The sequence below is a fragment of the Motacilla alba genome, chromosome 1, assembly GCF_015832195.1.
Source record: "Motacilla alba alba isolate MOTALB_02 chromosome 1, Motacilla_alba_V1.0_pri, whole genome shotgun sequence".
NCBI lineage: Eukaryota > Metazoa > Chordata > Aves > Passeriformes > Motacillidae > Motacilla > Motacilla alba.
The window spans coordinates 54,708,873-54,729,515 of NC_052016.1; the positions used below are offsets into that span (position 1 = coordinate 54,708,873).

A 20,643-nucleotide genomic window follows, 5' to 3' on the forward strand; every position below is an offset into this window, starting at 1 on the left:
CTTTTTCTTTCACATCTTTATTCACAAGGAGCAACTGCACTGATTATGCTGCGAACATGGATACACACCTGAATGGCAATGCTGGTATCTTTCTTGGGTTAGATTACAAATTCACACGCATCTGGTGTGTGAAATGGAAATCCCAGCAAGCGCAGCTGCTGCTGCCGACATGCTAACAACAGTTTTAAACAAACAACTCCCTTTCACTGAACCAGTTTGCTAACTTCAATCAGGAAAGTAACTAAAGAATCTCTGAGATGCCTGTAATATGTAATCCAGCCATGCAGGCTTATATTCCACTTAATAGTCCATTAGGGTAATAGCCAGGCTCACAGTCCTCTGTTCAGTGCATAATGAGGTGTCCACAAAAGACAGGGTGGAATCCTTCTCTTTTTCCTGTGATCCCCAAGCTCAGACATCTGAACTAGAAGCTTGTAAAACCCATGGACTCCTCCTCAAAATCTTTACAAACTCTCAGCATTTTCAGACACTTGGTCTCTTCCCCTCCTTCCCCTGGCACCACAGAATCACACCCGCAATGGGTATGGCAGGTTGCTTTCCCTGCCTGCAGTCAGCAGTATTCCCTCAACATAAAACAGTAGCTGATAATAAATTTTGAAGCAAAAGTATTGATTCCAACTGAGTTTGTCAAACAAACTCTAACAACTCTTGGCTCAAGAGACCTACATGTGTTCAAAGAAGAAAGGATCAGAGGTTTCCATTAAAACTAGGGCTACAGCATGAAAGCTTCTAAAAATCTTGGAGTGCCCAACTGATTAAAAAAAACCAAGATCAGTTGCTGGCTGTAAAAAAAATCTAGTACATACAGAAAGAAAGTTCTACTTGTTCCAAGCAGGCAGCATGATGGAAAACACATACTACAAAGAATCACCAGGTGAGGGTGATGCAATGGAAGGCACAAACCAAGACATGAGACTTCTCTAACCTTTAACCTCCCTTGCTTAGGAAGTTGAACAGCCTGCAGAACCAGCCACTACCAGTGCATGTGCAAACCAGTGATGCTGTACTGCTCAACATCCTGCTGACTGCAGAAGAGACTGCCGGGTAACTTGTTAGTTTAGCGAAACACGGTCTGAACACACTGCTGTCCTGAGAATGACACAAGTGCAATACTTGTTCATGTTCTGCAGGCAAAGAACATGTAGGGCGACTCTTTTCTATCTCAGTGAGAGAGTTATTTAAAAAAGGAAACTTAAACCAATCAAAAATACTGTTGTAAGGGACAAATAAGCAATATTTGCCACAAAATTCTTAGCCTGAGAATGGAATTAACCATTCTATTAATAGAGTTTTCCTGTGAGCAGAAAAGCTCACAAGGAAAAATTCTTCATCTGCTTGTCTACCATGCAGCAACAGACGAAGTGCAGACCAATAATGCTTAGCCCCTCAGGCTTCTGCATTCAATGTGTGGAGGAAAGCCTGCTGCCAAGGGACCTCTGAACAGGAGTGACACATTGCAGCTCTAAGAATGCCAAAGCTACACTATCTTTGATACTGTTAATTATAATCAACAAGTTCAAAACTGAAATCACATCTGATTTTCCATTTGGGAAATGATACTGGATTGCATCTATGCAGAGAAAGAAAAACTCATAGTACAATTAGAGATTTGTGGTTCAAGTATGAGGGATGACTAAATAGACTGCAAGTCAAGACCAGTCAGGTACTATAAGATAAACCTTTAATACAAAGGTAATGCAACACAGTTCTTCTGACTTGGATGAGTATTTGATTTACTAACAGGTATTAGATCTCCCAATAAAATCCCTGAAAGGAAAGTGAAGTGGCTTTCTTAATTAGTCAGTGTTTGCACCCATACGTGTCCCTGCTTTCAGAAAAGGTTTCTGCCTGCTGCTAACAGATAACAAAGTGAAGACTTCTCTGTCTGCCTCACACTTTGATGCAAAAGTAACAACATTGGGCTCACAGGTCTTTCTCACAGAAATATTGCTTGTAAATCAATCCCAAGCATTAGCCATGATTTTCAGATTTAATTCTGCTTTCTAGTGACTCCGAGCCAGGGCCTGAACCCTCCCATGGGGTCTGAGGATGGCATCTTCAGATGCATTGAGGCAAAAGGGTAAGAGATCACGAGATCACACTCTGAATACTGGACAGTGGTGTTCATATTCAGGAACTCAAAAATCTTGTCAGAATGGAAGAAGTCACAAAGCCAGACATTCTTATGGAAGTCAGTGACATGGAAAGTGACAGTGAAATATGCTTTAGCTGGTTAGTCAGTGACCTCTGAAGGGGTAAGGGAGAGGCACCATCTATCTCTAATTGTATGAAGGACAAAGGACACAGACAAAATGCTTTGAACTAAATAAATACTTGACTAGAACAAAAACTATTAAAAGGTCCCAATTCTGAGGGTTTCTATGAAAAAAGAAAAAGGATTAAAAAAAACCATTAGTCAAGCCAGCTAAAATCAGATTTAGTTGCTATCAATAATGCAGAATACCTTAGGCCAGGAATACCTTTGTGATGGCTTCATAAGAGAGTCAAGATGACTTCTGCCTGCCTGGAAGTCTGTGCTAGCAACATCACACAAATTCATTAAGTGAATGACAAATCAAAAGGTAAACTAAAGGCAACATGTTATTTCATAACAATGCTTTCAATTCCATGAATAAAACAACTCTTCCACCTTCCTATCTGAATTGCTCTAAGGTGTCAATGGAGACCTTCATTTTATTTTTGTATTCTCTTCTTCTCATCCCTCACAAAAGCAAACAGCCCTTAAATCCAGGCAACAAACATCTGGCTTTACACATTCAAATGAGATGCATCAAAACAAACAGAATAATTCAAAGCTGACCACAAGGCCCTGCTGTCTCATTTGCTCAAGTAATTAAAAAAAGATGAGCTTCACCACCAATTAATCTACTGAGCACTAATTAGCGTTAATGAGGATTTGGGGTATTAGGTATAGCTTGACCCACAATGTCCTCCTGAGTCCATTAATTGACTGGTGGCAAAAGCAGGATCGCAAAGACCGGAAGGTTAAAGTGGATGCAGGTGTCTCTTAAAATTGGATCTTCCTTTTGAAAACACATGCACATCCCAGTTAAAAAAGAAAAAATAGACATTTAGAGTCATCCTTCTCTTATAAAAGCTGAATTCTTGTTTGTGTTCTGTTACATTTACCAGAGGAGATACAGAGCAGAAGCACACCAAATAGGCCAATACACTCAGTTGCCACTGGTTTTAACTCACTGCCCTTCTGGATTATGAAGAATTCAGTCAGACACAGACATTAGAAATTATTTCGTTTGTTTCTGCTTTTCCCCTTTCCAGAAAGAAGAACTGAGGTGCCTAGTGAAGCCTTACCAGGGCTGCTAGAGATGACACAACTAAAGCACACAAGCACATTTCCCAGCTGCTACCCCTGTGCCAAAAACATGCCAGGAACTCATGGCAGAAGCTTGGCTCTCCAGTGCAAGATGCTCAGGGTCCATGGGTAAACCCAGAGGACAAGAAAGCTGCAGCTGTTTTCCCTATCATCTGAACACCTACTAAGCCCTCACTACACTGCCTGCAGGTGCAGCATCACTGCTTCTTGCACCCTACAGTGGAGCTGCAGCAGACAGCCACAGGTAAATCATTGTACAGCTTGGTTTAAACCAGAAAATCCTCCAATGCTTAGGCTGAAGTTCTGTCCTTAACTCCACAGCCTCCCTCCTACCCATAAATATTTTCAAAAGAAACAGCAGGTAAACTCTTGTTCGGTCTCTTTGCTTCCACTGGCACACACTCTGTTAAAGACAGCCTGAGAAACTCTGGCTGGCTTGCATTATTCTCCTGTTGGAGAAAACATCTTGCAACATGTTGCCCTCTCACTGTGACAGCAGGGATGGGAAAGGATGGGAGGGGAAGAGAAGTTTTTGCAAAATATCCCATGTGGCTAAACAGAAGGTAAAAGACTAGGAAGTTTCTGTCCTTGTCATCTTGCCCTGTGTATTTAATTTTGAGGGGAAAAGAGGGTACTCTTCTCTCTCTTTTTAAATTTTAGAATTAAAACATAATACTTGATCCCTTCCATACATTTCAAACAATAACTTACACACAAGTTTGCTGTTTCTTGCTGACATGTTTCTGTCACTGAAAATCACATCAACATAAAATAAAAAGAGCAAGAAGAAAGGTCTGAAGCAGACCTCTACAGCTTTGATCAATCTTAATCACCAAATCCTTTACAAGCACACTGTTGATCTTTATTTCAGTCTCTTGGCTCTCAAATTCCCTTACGTGTCTTCTGAAGAAGAATCAGAGGTTCAAGAACAACGGCTTCTTCCCAAGTATCACCTGGCAAAGAGGCCTTGTGGATCCCTCTCTGGCTGCTAGGACATGGCAGGTATTCCTGAGGATTTATTCACAAGTTCCATCTCTCACCTTTCATGCAACATAACACTGCTTAAAGGCTTACAGCATCGATCACAGTGCTGGCAGACAAAGAGCAAGAACCCTACACCAGGCAAAGGCTGTGGCCACATCTCTAATTGGCCAGAGGAAACTACTGCTCTTCCTCAGATAGTCCCTGCTGGACGAGGGCACTGCCCCAGAACCACCCTGGCCTTGGTTTAACATGGGTTTTTTTGCTTAAAATTTTTAGAAGTTATACAGTGGGCAGAGACATTACTAGCATAGGCTCATAGGTTTGACATAAAGATAACATTAAAAACAACATTATTTCAGACCAGGAATTCAAAAATAAAGCATGCAAACCATCTCAAATGCAAGTCACACTAAGGCTGAGAGCTCAGTAAAACTCTATGCTCAAACACCCAGAACATCCCAGGGCTGTGGAAGAAAGGCCCAGCTGGCTCAGAGAGCAATTGTATCTCCATCCTCTGGCTTCACAGACATCACAGAGAGGATTCGCCCTCCTACAGAACTGCCAAAGTGGTAACGAGGGGCTTCTGCTGGCTTCCCTCTTTCCATCCACAAAGAGGAGATGTTATTTTTTGTTATCTAGCATTTGATTGCAGGAATGTTTTACTCTGAGGTCAGAGTAGGAGGTCTTTTTAATTTAAAAGGCAAACAGGCATTACTGATAATGAAGCGGCAATGTAATCAAAGGAAATCTCTGGAGCATTTCACAAGGAAGTGTCTGAGGCATATAAACAGTAAAACAAAAAAAAAACCCAGCATTTTCTTTGCAGAGTCAGCATCTACAAACACTGCTCCTTAATCATTCTGGATCCAGCTGAAATAGACATCCCAAACCGCATTTCTTTTGCATTTTACTGTAAATACTCAGCACGCCATTAATAAAAACCCACCACGAGGACACCAAAGGGCCACCAGGCAAAAGCCACAGGGGAACGAATACAGAAGCGCTGCCTGTGCCACTTGCAGGCTGGGAGGTGCCAGAAGTTACCTGTCAGAGGTGACTCCTGCAGCAGACAGCCAGGATTCAAGGAGTACCAAGTCCTTGCTGCGGACTCAGCAACAGCCAGCTTTCCAGAGAAGCTGAGCTCTTACACTCTGCCATAGTGTAGCACTTCCAGGTCTTCTTTAGTGCTCCTCTCCAGGTACTTCCAAAGCACATGTGAAAGCCACAGAGTAACCTTCCCTCTCTATAAATTGTACCTAACATTATCCAGCCAAACGTTCACCTGATAAGCATCAAATGTATCTGGATGTGTGGCCCTGCAAGGGTGACTTGGAGCATACTGAGAGCAGCCAGCTCTCCAGTCCAGGAGAACATGGGGTACTGAGCTCAGCCCACATGCAGCTGCAAGTTTTTTATCCTGCCTGGATGTGAAAAGGTTAAGGGAGTGTCATACACCTTCAGCAGCAGCCCCATGGATGTCCTGGTGGTGACTGATGGCTAAAGCAACTCCTGCCCTCACCAGTCAGTGACCTGACAGTGCTCCCCACACCACCCCACTTCTTTCAGCTCACACATCACATGGACCCAGACACTGGAGCTGATCCAGCTGAGCAGCTGGGGCAAAGATGGGCCAGTATGACCACGGCTGGTAATGAGTGGCCTGGAAAACTATTAAGCCAGCCTAGCAGCCACATCAACAGAAACCCATGGATGCATGGCCCTCACCAAAGCCCTGAAGAAACATTGCTGTTACAAGCTGTGATTTGGCTTGGCAGCACGCTACTCCAGCCAAACAGCAGCTCTCCCTCCGTGTCCCAGAGGTCCGCATGGAGGAGCACCTGCAGCCAGCGTGCAGCAGCAGTGCCCAGGGCAGGTGCACATAGGTCTGCCTGCATTGCCACACCATCTTGTACCCTGGCAGAATCACCCTGCAGCAGCAGATGGAGGCCAGGACGTGTTGTGAGCTTCAGTCAGTCCCCATTTGCAGCACACAGATAATATATAGAGTTCTGGGGCCAAATTCTCCACTCTAAATCCACAGAATCCTCCTCAAGTTGGTCCTTAAAGTCGTATGACTAAAAGCAGGACAAGGCTTTTCCTTTTCATGATAAGTAAAGATGATTTCCATTTTCTTTTTTCATTAAAAATGTCTTAAGGAAGAAAAGTCAGATCCTTCTTTTATTCCTAAAATCACTTGGACTATCCATTCTAGCCTTCATTTTTGAGACTGTTATTCCTAAACTTCTTTCAAAAACTACTTAGAATGATATTGGGTTTACATAGCAAGGTTTTGGTAGTGGGAGGTAACAGGATTAGCTTCTAGGAGAAGCTTTCAGAAGCTTCCCCCATGTCCTACAGAGCCAATGCCAGCCAGCTCCAAGATGGAATAGCAGTGCAGGTTTGATGGGCACCTAATGTCCAGTCAGGGTGAGCCCACTGTAAAAAGACCAAGCACCTTTAAAAAATACCATCTGAAAATATCAGTGCTAAACATCACATGCCTCTCTGAAATGCAACAATCCTAGAAAATAATGGAGGTCTCTCTCTGCTTAAAGTACCTTTCATTTCCAAGCACTGCAAACACTAAGCACGTGTATATGCATTTCTTTGGGGGAGGGGTGGAAGGCAGACATCACTGTCAGATGTCCTGAAGTCAACTAACTTAAAACAAAACTTGAAGCTGCCCAGTTTTGCCCTCAGCCTTCCCAAAACAGGGGAACTGACTCAATTTAAATGTCTGAGAAGCAGAAAAGACTCAGTGTGGCTTGCTGCTTTTCAGCTACCCTCCTTTTGGTATCAGTGCTGTTGACTTCTTGTCTCTAAGTGCCTCACTTTGCACTTACTCTACTGGGTGCTTGGTCATATCCTTTACAGATAAGGTGGCAATACAGCGGCAATTATAGCATTCTTTTCCTACTCACTCATTTTTTTCTGAAGTAGTCACCTTGGAGTGTGAAGTCTTCCATGCTTGGTCTCTGTGTATAGATTTTTTTCTGGTTTGGGGTTTTGTGTGTGGATTTTTTAAAAATCCAAACTTACTGATTTACTAGAAGTTCACTTATATACTTTTACTGAAGTTAAGATTACTTCTGTCTTCAAAAACTCTAAGCTTTTCTTTACAGAAAAGCTCAAGAACAGCTCAGGGCAACAACAAAAAATGAACCTTGAAAGTTTCATGAACACAATTTAGAGCACAGCCCAGGACATTTAGTTGAACTGAAAAAAAAAAAAAAACCAAACCCAAAATTGCTTTTCTTTAAGCTTTTAAGTATTTTGTAATTGTCCACTAAATATTTAACACCTAATACAACTTGTGTTTTCTTGTTCTTGCTACGCTTAACTTGGCACTTTATTCTTTACTGCAGATCACAGAGGAAAATGCAGACAGTCCTGCCTCTCTTCTGAGACTGGGTTAGCCAGCAGAGGAGCCAGGGTCCAGGCAGACTGCTGAAGCCATTAGGCTGGAACTGTTGTTATGGAGCAGTTCTCCTGCTGTGCAGCCTGGAGGGAAGATTTCTTCCTCCCTCCCCTGTGGAGATCCTCAGTGCCCAACCCAGTAAGTCAGGATTAGGCATCAGAGAGATGGGCCCCTTAATCAGTTTTAACTCTCATCTTGTAATGTTCCTTTTTCCTAATCTTTCTTTTCAGTTTACAACTTCATTTTGGCCTTTGTTCTAATACTGTACCTCCATCAACTTTGACTTTGATAGCAGATTTGATCACAGCTCTAAATCCTTCTCCAGGTCACCAGGTTTTAACCCTATTTGTGCAGTGGATCTCCCTCAAGGTTACATGATAGCTACAACCAGGATGGCAAATAATTAATTGCACTGCAGAAGGGGAATGTCAACTCTAACTGGTTTGCACTAGCAAGCAGGCACTTGGGTCCCCAGTGCCAGTGGGAACATGGTAACTCCCCCTTCAGACCTCCAGCCAGGTTATGAATCCCTTTCTGTCCTCTACCCCACAGCCTCCCCAAAGTGGAATCAAACCTGGTAATGTCAAGTGCCTCACACATAGGGGTTAGAAATGCCAGAAATAAATGGTACATATTAAAATGAGGAAATAATGTGATGATTCCTTACTGATATGGGACAGAAGGGAGAGAGATAAGGACAAGCATGGAATAAAAGAAAATTATGCTTTTTCCACCTTCCATACATGAATGTTTACCATATGGAATCAAAGAATTAAAAAAAAAAACACTGATATAATTTTATGTGCTTTTTGCTAGTAAAAGGAGTCTAATATCTTTTTACTAGAAAAGCTGCAAGGAAAAATCGTAAATATGCCAGTCACTTTCTTGTGTATGCTGGTGGAGAAATCTCACCTTTCCTTCCCAGAAATGGTGCGAAGAACATCTGGAAAAATTGATAAAAAGGATGCTGAGACCTCAAAACCCAAAATACACCTCTCCCCTCTTCAACCTCATTTTATGCTCAGCTGCAGTGTATGGGCTGGATTCAGATCACAGTCATGCATATCCTGAGTAAATACATCGAAGTCAACACATTCATGAAACAAGAATTTGGCTCCAAACATCCCAAGCTGTTTAACCAGCTGAAAGTACAAGACTGAGTTTGATTCAAGTAAGATTCACTGCATCTGCTGATGCAAAGGGGCCTTGATGGCATGGTCTCCCTATTCCAGTAGATGTAACTTGGGGGGCATCAACAGAGAAACAGAGTAGTTTGAAATACAATGAGCCCAAGCCTCACTCCTCTTGATCCTAATGAAAAAGCTTGCCTCTTCCTCAGGAGCCAGAAGATCAGGTCCTCACTTCATTAATGTATTTCTTAAAAGTTTGATCTGTTTTACCATTTCTGCCTCTGCTAGTGAGAGGCTGAGCCTCTGCCACTCAGTTCTCTGCAGAGCCACAAGCCCAAGGCAGGTTTCCCGTGTTGCCCTCTTGCTCCTCCCCAGGGACCTGTGGAGCAGGGGAATCTACCATGTTACACAGCTATTGAAATGAGACAGGCACCTGCCCTCACACACCAAATAAAACCAAGGCCAAGACAGATAATACAACTTGCTCTCAGGGTGAGAGCTGGTCATGAACTTTTCACCGAAGCAACTGGGTTAGATTTGGTGAGAAGTACTAAAATAGAGGAGAATCTACACCAGCATGTCTCCTTGTTGAAGACAGACAATGGAGAGACTGTGGGGAGTTGCTGTTTTAGGTGCACTGGAAAAACCAGTATTTGTTTTATGATACGGAGATGAAAGCGGCACCCCAGCCATCACCGGTGGGTGTCTGAGAGCAGCCAGAGTAAAGGGGCATATGGAAAAATGCTGTGCAAACACACACTGCAGCTATACCTGGCTAGGTCAGTAGTCACTTCCCTTCACCTTTGTTCAAGGCAAGACTCTGCCTCCCAGATTTCTGACTCATTTGAAGAAATTTCTCCCAATACTTGAGCGATGCGGGCACTTTTCAGCAACAGCCCAGAGAGGTCCCTCAGCTCCTTGTAAAGTATGCACATCATGAAAGCCACATTGTTCTTCAGTATCAAACAATCTAATCCTGCCCACCAACCAATTAATAACAGGACAGAAAAACAACCAAAAAGCCATTTTCAAAGGGAGCTCTCTGGCAATTCCAAGATAGAGAAACCCACTGGAACAGGAAATCTACTGTCGCAAAGAGGGTGCTGCACGGCTTTGCTCACTCTCCATTAGTTGGCTAGTGGAGCAATAAAGTGACATGGGTTTCCAAAGCAAAGTTTGCTTTGGTGCCTAATCAGGCTTTACTCCACCTGAACTCTTGCTGACTTCAATGAGAGGGTAGATGGAGTGAAAAATGAATGAGGACTTGAAGGTTTGGCCCTTTACGAGCCAAGATTGAAGTTGTAAACTTATTTAAAGACACAAAAATCTCTGCAGCTGAACTCAATGCTGCTTTTGAACACAAACCTTGTTTGTTTTCTTTGTGGAAATCTTTACATGTTAACATGATTAAATCTGCTGGGCAGGTGTCTCCTCATGTCCATGTTTGCTTTGGCACATGAGCTGCCCCTCTCACCTCTCCAAACTCATGAAAATTTAGTGTTAGATCCTGCCTTTTGTTACATGAGAGTGCCAGGGAGCCCCTCTCCCTTCCTAACCAAGGCGTGCTCTTGTTGCAGCTGGGCTGGAGTCCAGCCCAGCACTGCCAGGTGCCCAGGCTGGGGAGGGCAAGTGTGGGTACTCACCTTCCACAGGCAGGCAAGCATGGCATGGGATCCATCACAGCCCCTTACTGCACACTCACTCTCCTGCTTCTCAAGCTATTTCTGGAGTTGCCAGTTTTCCAGCTACATGTTCACCCTGATTAATTCTCTGCTTTTGGAATTATCTAACTTTGTCATCATCCCAGCCTCTACCAAATGTAAGTTTTCAGCCGTCCAGATGAGACATATAAAGGAATAAGAGCATGACCTGTTAAAGCTCAAGACTATACACTTGCTATAATCTCCAAGCATCACTCTAATGCTATTTGCAAGGTTTCTGGGACCCAGCTGTAGTGCCCAGGGTGCTGACACTCTGCCCTGCACAGACCAAACAATTCCTCATCAACCACTTGCCTTGTTGTTCATTTCCAGCCACAGCAAAAAATGTGCACCTGCTTTTTTAGAGCAATACAAGCAAATTCAATTTTAGAAACTGTTCAAAGGGGCTAAGATTCAGAAAGATATAATGAGCACTAGTGAAGACATTTTTTATTAACCCAGAAGAATGTGTCTAGCAAGAACAGCTGTCAGGGTGAGGATCCTCTGAGACAGGATATGCATATATAGGTATCAAGTGGCACACACAGCTCTCCCAGAACTCCTTCCCCAAGCACAGCAAGGACCCAGGTGATATCTGCCCACATTTAACACCAATTCAGCTGAGTCACAGCAAACTGTTGGCATCCTGTTGTGCAAGTCTAGATGCACTCACTGCTTTCCAGGCTTTGCAAACTGCTTTTTGTTTAGCAGACTAGTTCTGAACACTCAGATCTTGCACCTAATTTTTTGTCGAAGGTCTAGGAAATGAAAAAAGCAATGAGCTCCCTAAATCCTTCTCTTATCTGTAATTGGGTGTGAGGACTTTGTTGTTTGTTTATGAAAAACACTGAACAAAACCAGTGTCCACCATGTAGGCCAGGAAAATAGACCCCGATGACAGCCAGCTTATCTTCCACAGCTGCCTGAACAAACCAGCACCTAATGGGCATGTTCTCAGGAACACTTCCAGCCAAGGACTGAGGTGACACATGGACTCGTGCAGTTTTTACACAGCTCTCTATTTTCTATTAGAAATGAGAAGAGTCCCATTGTGTTCCCTTCCTGCATAGTGTCACATTGCCAGAAATACCCCAAGAGCAACGGGGCTGTGGGCAGGAGGGGAGAGCAGAGCATGCACCTTAGCACACCTTAGCATGCACCTTAGCACACATTTCCACCAGCTTCAAGGAATTTTTTAAAAAATAAGGAACATGAACCAAAGAGACTAACTGAAGAAAGTTCCCACTCTATTCTTTCCCACCCTCACCCTTCCCTTTGGACAAGCACACGATTTCTAGCAGGTGTGAAAGAGCCATGAGACAAACAAAAGAGATAAAAGACAGAGCAACTCTGAAGAGGAGCGGGGAGGCCACAACACAAGCACAGCACACCAGCTCCAAGCAGGCAGAGGCACTCTACCATTATCTAGTTCACAGATGGACCACCCAGAAAATCTGGGAGCAATTAGGAATGAGAACAAACAAATGCATGGAAAGAAGGGGGGAGGGAAAATGGGAAGGAGGGCCAGAAGGGATTCCTTACATCATCTCCATGCAAGCGTTTCGAGAATGAAGTGAAGCTATATGGAGGAGGAATGCAGATGAAAGAGTTTGCAGTGAGAATGCAATAAAGTAAAAGGCTATGAAAACATGGAGTGTATGAATGAATTACAACATGGCCATGAAATTTACAGAAAGTCAGGACAGTGTGTAAACAGAGAAGAAACCCATCAAGTTCTTGGAGACACAGACATGCACATATAAACAGATCAAATGCTGACTGTCTCTCTCTTGCTGTTAACAGCAATTTCAACCCACCCTGCAACCCAGGGATGCACCAGGCACAAAGTTGACTCATGCTCCTCTCTGACTGTCTATAACAGGCATTAAATACTGGCAGGAAAGCACAAATGCTTTGAACCAGCACCAACATAACCTCACATAAATGCATGGATAGGAACCACAGCAACACCCAGGCAACTCACAGAGCTCATACCAGAGCCATGTGCCTGGGAACAATCAGTTTTCTGCTGGTCTGGTTTCCACTTACCTGGCATCTAATCACACTATCAGTCAGCACTCCACAACACCAGGTCACACCTTTCTTGTCTGGGGAGACTGACCTGATTTTGGTACCAAGCGCTTTGGCTTCAACTGACTTCAAAATGACTGCTCAGCCTTCTAGGAACAAGGCCCATTATTTAATTAAATGCCTGATATTAAGTGTCTTTGTGGGTTATAATTGTGGCATAGAAGGTTGCCTTTGTACCTGCAAAGTTTGCTTTCTCTTCTTAAATAATTTGATGTGCAGTTTGTGACTTTTGCTAGTGAGCACAATTTATAAACTCTGTGTTGCTGGATCCAAAAGTCGCAGCAGAAAAATTACTCAAAAACTGAAGATACCAAGTGTTTTGAAGTGATCTTAATCAATAACACTGTGTTTACTTTGTCTTGGCCTCTGAGAAGCAAACTCTGGTCCCCAAGGATATCTTATAAACACATTAAAGTTCACACAAGCTTTTTTAAAAGCTTTTCAGTTTACCATAATCTCAGTAAATCACTGCCTGATAATTTTCCTTAAAACCAGTCCTTATTAACACACAAATTCAGTTGAAAAAAATCTACTATCTGCTTGTCTTAGCAGCAGCTAAAATATGGCAATTAGTTTACCTTAGAATAGACATCAAAGGCTCAAAGGATGACCCTGCCCCAGAAGAACAAAATCTTTTAAAAGCCCCATTCCACTCAGTTTGCTAGTTTATAAGGTTTGCTAAAATCCAGTTTAATGATCATGTAGTTTCTTAGCAAGTCATGTGGTGCCATATTGTGTAAGGAACAGAAGAGTTAGTTCTAAAACCTTTTTGAACTTGGGGAGCTTTTTTGACCAGCTGATGCAGAACCACATTCTGAGATGGTAAATGAAACTGTTGGATGCAAAAGCCTCACCATTATTTTCTTTAGCTTCTTTCAGAAGAGACAAAAGTTCCCACACAACACATACTCTCTCTATACAATGAAAGGTTCAATAATAGCAATATATTCAAGTCCATATGGTGCGGTTATAAGGGAGAGGCACAACGAGAAACTGAGAACCCTGAAGGCAAGAGACCTGCAAGCTGTAGTGAAAAAAGCAAAAGCATAAAAAAAAACCCTTAAGGTGAAACTGAATAAACTAGTAGGGCACAATGGATTAAGCCAGTTCTCCTTTTAGCTACAGTCTTAAAATCCTGAGCTGCTGACAGTTCCCTCCCCTGACATGGTTATCTTTTTGTTTTGTCTTTTGGATGACATAACAAAGTGCTTTCAAAACCAGTCTGCCTCAGTGGCCAGGTAAGAGCACTACATGTTACTACAGGAGACTGAGCAGCAGTTTCCAATAGAGCCTCACAGCAATAATGCAGGAGAAATGAAAATGGAAGGGCTGGTTTCTGTGGGGGAAACAGACACATATGAAAGGGAACAGCAATAAATGAATAATACAGAAGAAGAAGCCTCATTAGCCTGTCTACAATCAGATTTTAATGGTGAATGAGAAATAGGGAAGGGAGAGGAAAAGAAGAGTCTGGTTTAAACATTTAGCATAGACTTGCCTCTTTCCATTACTATCACGAAGCATGGCTTTTCCCAGTTCTCTTGTCTTCGTTTCCAACTCCTTAACTTGCTCCAGCAAAGTTTTATGGTAGGTATGCTTCGCCCTATACCACAAGGAAAGGACAAAAAACAAAATAAAAAAGCCATGTGAACATTTGTTTTCCTACAAACCCCCAGTTTTACCTCTCAGGTGAGAGGCACAGGGCCCTCCCTTGAAGGATTTGGGAAATAAAGCACAGTGAATGCATGTTAGTTCAGTTCACAATATCCGGGGAAAAATACATACGAAATGAGAAATCAGGACAACGTCAAACTAAACAGAGCTCAGCCACTTCAACACAACACTCAAAACCTACCCAAGCAGCAATGCTATGGGACCACAGAGACCTGACCCTGCTGCCGTGGGACTGCTCAGGACCCGGGTACTCAGACAAAAGAGCTGGGATTCATTGAATATTCATGGCAGTAAAACATGAATCCACTCTGTCTTATGAGCTACGCGTGGCACTGCTCTGAAAACCAGAGCAGAGTCTCAGCTAATAATTGCCATTCAAGCCCCTTGATTTTCATTTATCAGTCTCACGTGACTGGAAAGGCACCTCTCTCCTCAATGAACTTCCAAACTGACAGTAACAAGACTGGCTGTGTCCTCCTACTTTCTCAGCTTGAGGATTCAAAGAGTAATCAATGCGCCACACATGCAATCAAAATTTAGAGTGCAATTTAGAGTCCCCCATGAAGAGACTTGGGCCTTCCCCCCCCTGCCTCAGGTTCACCTACTGCTCCAGGGCTATTATACCTAAATTACATTGACAGAGAGGAGACAATTGAGTCCCCTTTTTCTTGACCTGTACAAAGCAAGAACACAAAATGCAGGGATCTTTCTCACATGGGCAGGTTTTGATCAGCTTCCTCTTTTGTGCCAGTTAAAGGAGGACAAGTGTCCCATGAGAATATATTGATTTGCATGTGACTGCACAATGAGCCTAAAAACAAGATAGAGCCAACAAGTTGGCTGAGACACTACTTGCTTCATAGGATTAAAATAATAATCTTCAGCTCAAAGGTGGCAAAAATTTCTTTACAAGTTTTATAAAACATGCAGACATTAAAATCTTTAGCCCATGATTTAAAACAACGTAAAATTCCCTCTAACAGAAAAATAATAACAGCTGTGTATGTAATTAAGAGTAATGAAGATGCATTTATTTTTAAAAAGTATGATACTATTGCTCCTTCCATGGGGAATAAGAAACAAAGACCACAAAATGTTTGCTGGCGCTGTTTATAATGACAGTGCCTTGATGCTAGCACTAGGATAACTAAGTCCTCTGGTCTTTGTGTTGCTGAATTATGCTCCAAATATCTAAAAATGAGAAGCTAAAATGAAAACTACTTTCAAAACACATCTGCAGTTAAGAGAAAAAAAAATAAAACAGAAGATGAAGCACACCAAAATCTTAAAGTAAAGATTATCAGGATGTACTTAGAATGGTATATTGTTAAAATAAACCACCAAAGGTGTATGATTTGTAACACCAACAGACTGTGTCAAAAGAAATGAGTAGCGAGGATATTTTTAAAATGCATAATGTTTCAGCAATGTGAGATTACCAACAGCTGCACAGAAATTAATTAGATTCAAGTTGCTATAACTAGTTAGGCTAATGATTAGACTGGTCTCTTCTTTGAGGAAGGGAAAATATAGCTATTAAAATGAGAAAGCTTTGAGGCTATTAATTTTTATAATCTTTTCAGTTGAATTCACTATCACACTCTTTAATTTAAATAAATACATTGAAATTTTGACCTTCATCTCTTCCCTTTTAAAGAGGTCATACCTACTGTTGCCAACTTCAAGACTGAGCATGTTTAGAATTTTTCAAATCCTTCATAACCAGTTTTCCCCACTGACAAGAACACAGAAATGTACATGTTATTCAGTGTCTTCCAAAGTTCCATGTATATCTTACCATAAGCCATAAGAGATGTTTTTCTTTTCTGTTAGAGTGAATATTGAATTCAAAATTTGACAGAATGGATCCTAATCAACAAGTCCAGGTGCAGCACAGCACCAGGAGGTATGACATGGAAGAAATACTGTTGGCCTGAAGTTGGGGAAAATGAAGTGTTTTGTAAGTAGTGTGAAATGATGAAACACATGGGCTCTTCTGGGGCTGGTAGTTGCTATACATTGAGTCACTTGGAAGCAACAGCATCCATGGAACGGTCAGTAATCAAGTATTATCAATAAATATAAGAATATGAAAAAGGCCTAAGCTCACCTATCCACATGTTCCTTCAAAAACAAATACTAAAATATGGTATCACAATTGCCTCAGAGTCGGGGCTTCCTCCCATCAAAGTCAACTGCAAGTATTCCACAGACTGCTGGCAGCAGTACTGGATACTTCATGACTTTTCCCCTACAGCACTTTACAAACTTTTGATGCACAGAAATACAGGTAGGATTCTGAGCTTTTAGGTTAGTACTCCACAAGTGGCCCTGGATGCACAATCAGTCCTCAGTGAACAATGAGATTTTGTGTTTGCTGTTGCTGTTCAGCTAAAATTTGATGCATTACATAAAGACAAACTCACCTGTCCCTCACACACTGGGATATTAAGACCAGCAACTGTAAGAACAGGCAAAAGGCTGTCTTTGTATTTTGTGTAGCCCTTCCCCTTTGAAGCCAGGGAAGTGCATCCCTTCACTGGCCTAGGATATTTAGGGGGTTCAGGAGGCCAGAATTTGCCAGGAAGAAGCATGGTGACACATAAATGTTTCTCAAACATAACACTACCTCTACTCTGGCTTACCATCCTCACTACCATTTTATTAGTCTTATACTTGCAGGGACTGCAAGTATATGCAAAGAGGAGAAGAGCTCCACATATCTTCTTCTCTTACTTACACTGCAGAACTGGCAAGTGCAAACTGCTTCTTCCCCATGGTAAGAAAAAACAAAAGTTCCTGAAATTTTTAGTAATGATTTGAAGGCTCAGGAAATTTTTTACTGCAAAATAAGCATCGAGACACCAATTAGGAATAAATTCTTGCCCTCTTGCCTGATTTTGCTGGAATACATGCTGTGTTTTTATGATTCCCACACACCTCTGTGAGTCAGCTATTCCAAGATTTCCTAGAGCCAGTGACATGTATTCAAGTGACATGTGCCAACTGTGAGGGAGCACTCACCTTACAAAGCTCTGTTCATTGTAATGGTGGCACAACTAGGATTTTTACAAGGCAAACCAAGGCACTGAATTCAGGGTAGTGGACCAAAGTTAACAACATATTGCAACCAAGAATTAATAATAAGCTTTCTTCTCTTTAAAAAGAGTTTTCCACGTTTCCTTGATCATTTAAAAAGGAAAAAAAAAAAAGAAAAAAGAAAAAGAAAATAAAAAAGCCTGGAGCCACAGAGAACATGGGAGGTAAGTGATGTGTTGACAACTGAAGCCTGTGTAACAATGGAAACACGTTCTTGCTTCCAGCATTAGAAATTTTGGTAGTAGATGCAGCACAGCAGTTTATAAGCAAGAGATTTGTATGTGTCTGAAATAGACTTTCCAATCAACCTTGTTCCAGACAAAAACTCTGTACTGTGTTTATGGCTTTCTGGCAGTATTTTGTACTGAAATTAGGCATGTACCTTTTAGGTCATATGGATGTTCTGTCTGTGGACATGTGCCTCATGTCCAAAAGAAACTGCAAGGGATAAATTCCGTGACCATGAGCAGAGTTGCTGGAATTTTATGGCCAAAACCATATTCTGCCGAATTACAGAGAGCAATGTGGTGTAACCACTGCTGTGGAAATGTGCCAGCTGATTTCCAGAGGCCTTAGGCTCCAGTTTTAAATGGCAGGCCTCTTGGAAAGGAAACAGACCTTTACTCCTTCCATATGGCAGTACTGATAGCTGTGTCATCTCATTTATCCTAGTTAAAATGTTAATGGTGTTAATTTTTCAGTGATGGCTTAGTTTAAAAAAAAGAAAGAAAAAAAAAGTCCTGGTCAGAGAAGAGATTTTTAGCTTAATATTGTTAGGAGTCTCCTGTTTAAAATCTGATGGGAAAATATCTGGCCTATCAATCATACATGTTTGTCTTGAGAACTTCACAGCCTATACACATTTTCAGTCTGGATGACTGAAAGGATTATGTTGCTGAGATTTCTTTAAGAAATATTAAAGAACAGGCTCAGTCAGTAACAGAGTTTGAAATGACTAATAGCTGAGGATGAGCCTGCCATGGTCTAGCCTGTTTTACAATTCATGAGTCATTTTTGCCAAGAACTGATAAGAAAAGAGGACAACTTCAGGACACTCAACTACCATGAAAACATTAAAAAGCTAAAGATTTTTTTTTCAGAGTTTTAACAAGGAGGTTACAGACACAGTTAAGTATCTAAATTTAAACATTTTGGCCTTAGTTTTAGAATTTTAAAATCATTTGCAATTGCAGAAGTTTAGTGAGTGCAAAAAAAAAAAAAAAACCAACAAAAAACCAAACCCAATCGTCTGATGTGCTGGACTATTAAATCATAGTTGAAATTTCACATTACAATACCTAGATTTAATTTGAGCAGTCTAGCTTGTGAAAATTAGGCTGAGGGACAAAATTTAAGAAGTACTTACTGAGTGGCCGATTTGCCTACTACCAGTTTAATTTCACTGTGCTATATCAACCCCATATGAAATAAAACCAGATTTTTTAATCTGTGCCTATGACTTACCTTTCATGAAGGTGTTTGAAATGTGCCTATGCTCGGGAAGCTTTCTGGTTTTTTTAGTATTTTCTGCAATTTTCTTAGTTTTTCTGTAAAGCAAATCGGTGGACTTGGCAGTGTTAGTTTTACAGTTGGACTCAATGATCTCACAGGTCTTTTCCAACCGAAATGGTTGCACAATTCCAAGAATCTTCCCTGACTGACCAACAGCTCATTCTGGGAGCAAAGTGTTAAGTGTCATGATGCTTTCACTGTGAGCCTTTCTGACAAGTTACAAGCTAACCTGTATTTCCTCTTCATTCCAGGCAGGATTCTGCCTTTTTGCTCCAGAGCTGGAATGTCCAGGGTCCCCCTTGCACAAGGTTATTATGTATCCATGTAACAAAACCTTCTTAGTTGTAACACAGCTTTCCAAGGGAAAAGATGGAAGGTTTGGGGCATGAGACACTTAAAAGTAAGCTGAACAAAATGCCAGAAATTCTAAATTAAAATTGTTACTTCTGTATTTCAAATTGCAACGGCAGAGAAGGTAAGTCGCTTCCCTTTAAATCCAAGTTCTTTAATTGTTTGCCTTCCGCAATGCTTTGAAACCCCAAAATTTTGAGAGAAGGGAATTACACAGGCTTGTATTTCACTAGTTTGTTCCTCCTCTCTGGGCAGTGAAGGTACCATGAAGACTGCATTTCAAACATAAAGTGCAGAGTATTGCTCTTCTCCCAGTTCAGTCTTCAAAGACCCGCTGCTGAAGGAGAACCTAAAAAGCAGCTGACAAAGAGCTGAGAGCTTCCTGGGTATGGATTACAGTGCCACATCTCTACTTTCTACCTAACCTTAGTCAGATTCAATGAAATTATTTGCTCCATTTTCAGGAAGTCTCAGATGTCCAGTTTAAATTTGCTGTTAACTAAAGGATAGAGAACACAAATAATCCTAAGGTGGCACACCCTCACTACTTAGACAAGGCCACCTCCTCCAGATTTAGTCCCAGCTATCCATTCTCTCACATTGCTGGGTGCCATGGCAGGTGAGGAATCACCCACTTCACCTTTTTTCCCTTCCAAATGAGCACCACCATTTTGCAATCACTGAGAGACTTCAGAGTTCTTTACAGAACAATACTGGACTGGACAACACGTGCATAGAGAATAATTCCTACAACACCAAGAAGACTCGTTTGGGACTTACGCTGTCCATGCCACGTCTTTAACAAGGCACGCAGTGGGCACAAGAAACAAGCCAAACCAGAAGTATCCACATCTTAACACCATTCCAGCCTGTGAAGAAAACAAACAAATAACTCATGAATATTTTCAAGCTGTTACATGTTCAGTGGTTGTTTACAAGCAAAAAGGTAGAGTGATGGCATCAAACTAGTACTGCATCCACGGTCTGGGTGATGTTGAAATTGAATGGTGGGGCAAACAGTGATGGCATTTTTCAATAATTCCTTATGACCTCAAATTTCTTAAACATTTCTGAAAAATTACGCATTTTGACCAAATCCTCCGACGATATTAAGTTGTGGATCCAGGCAGACACATTTTTAGTCATGGAAAAGAGCACCATAAGTATGTTCTGCTTACACTTTTGACAACCTTTTGTACCCCGTGCTTACTCTCTTCCCATCTACTGTCTTAAGTCTCTGAACAGCATCAAACTGACATGAAAAAAAAATACATTTCTCACTAAAATGTTTCAGTCATATTCCACTTA

General features: G+C 41.7%; 1 protein-coding gene across 5 annotated transcripts in view; it reads right to left on the bottom strand.

Annotated features, from left to right (window-relative positions):
• Nucleotides 1-20,643, bottom strand: part of ATP8A2 (ATPase phospholipid transporting 8A2) — a 313,238-nt gene that overhangs the window by 14,841 nt on the left and 277,754 nt on the right. For 4 of the 5 annotated variants that reach the window (XM_038147367.1, XM_038147375.1, XM_038147352.1 and 1 more), the window contains 2 exons: nt 20,116-20,204; nt 14,198-14,302 (listed from right to left, as the gene is read on the bottom strand). In XM_038147367.1, the coding sequence (XP_038003295.1) occupies nt 14,198-14,302; nt 20,116-20,204 (194 nt within the window). Of the gene's footprint in view, nt 1-12,150; nt 12,188-14,197; nt 14,303-20,115; nt 20,205-20,643 lie in introns of all 5 variants that reach the window. The other variant, XR_005258169.1, reaches the window with a different exon arrangement.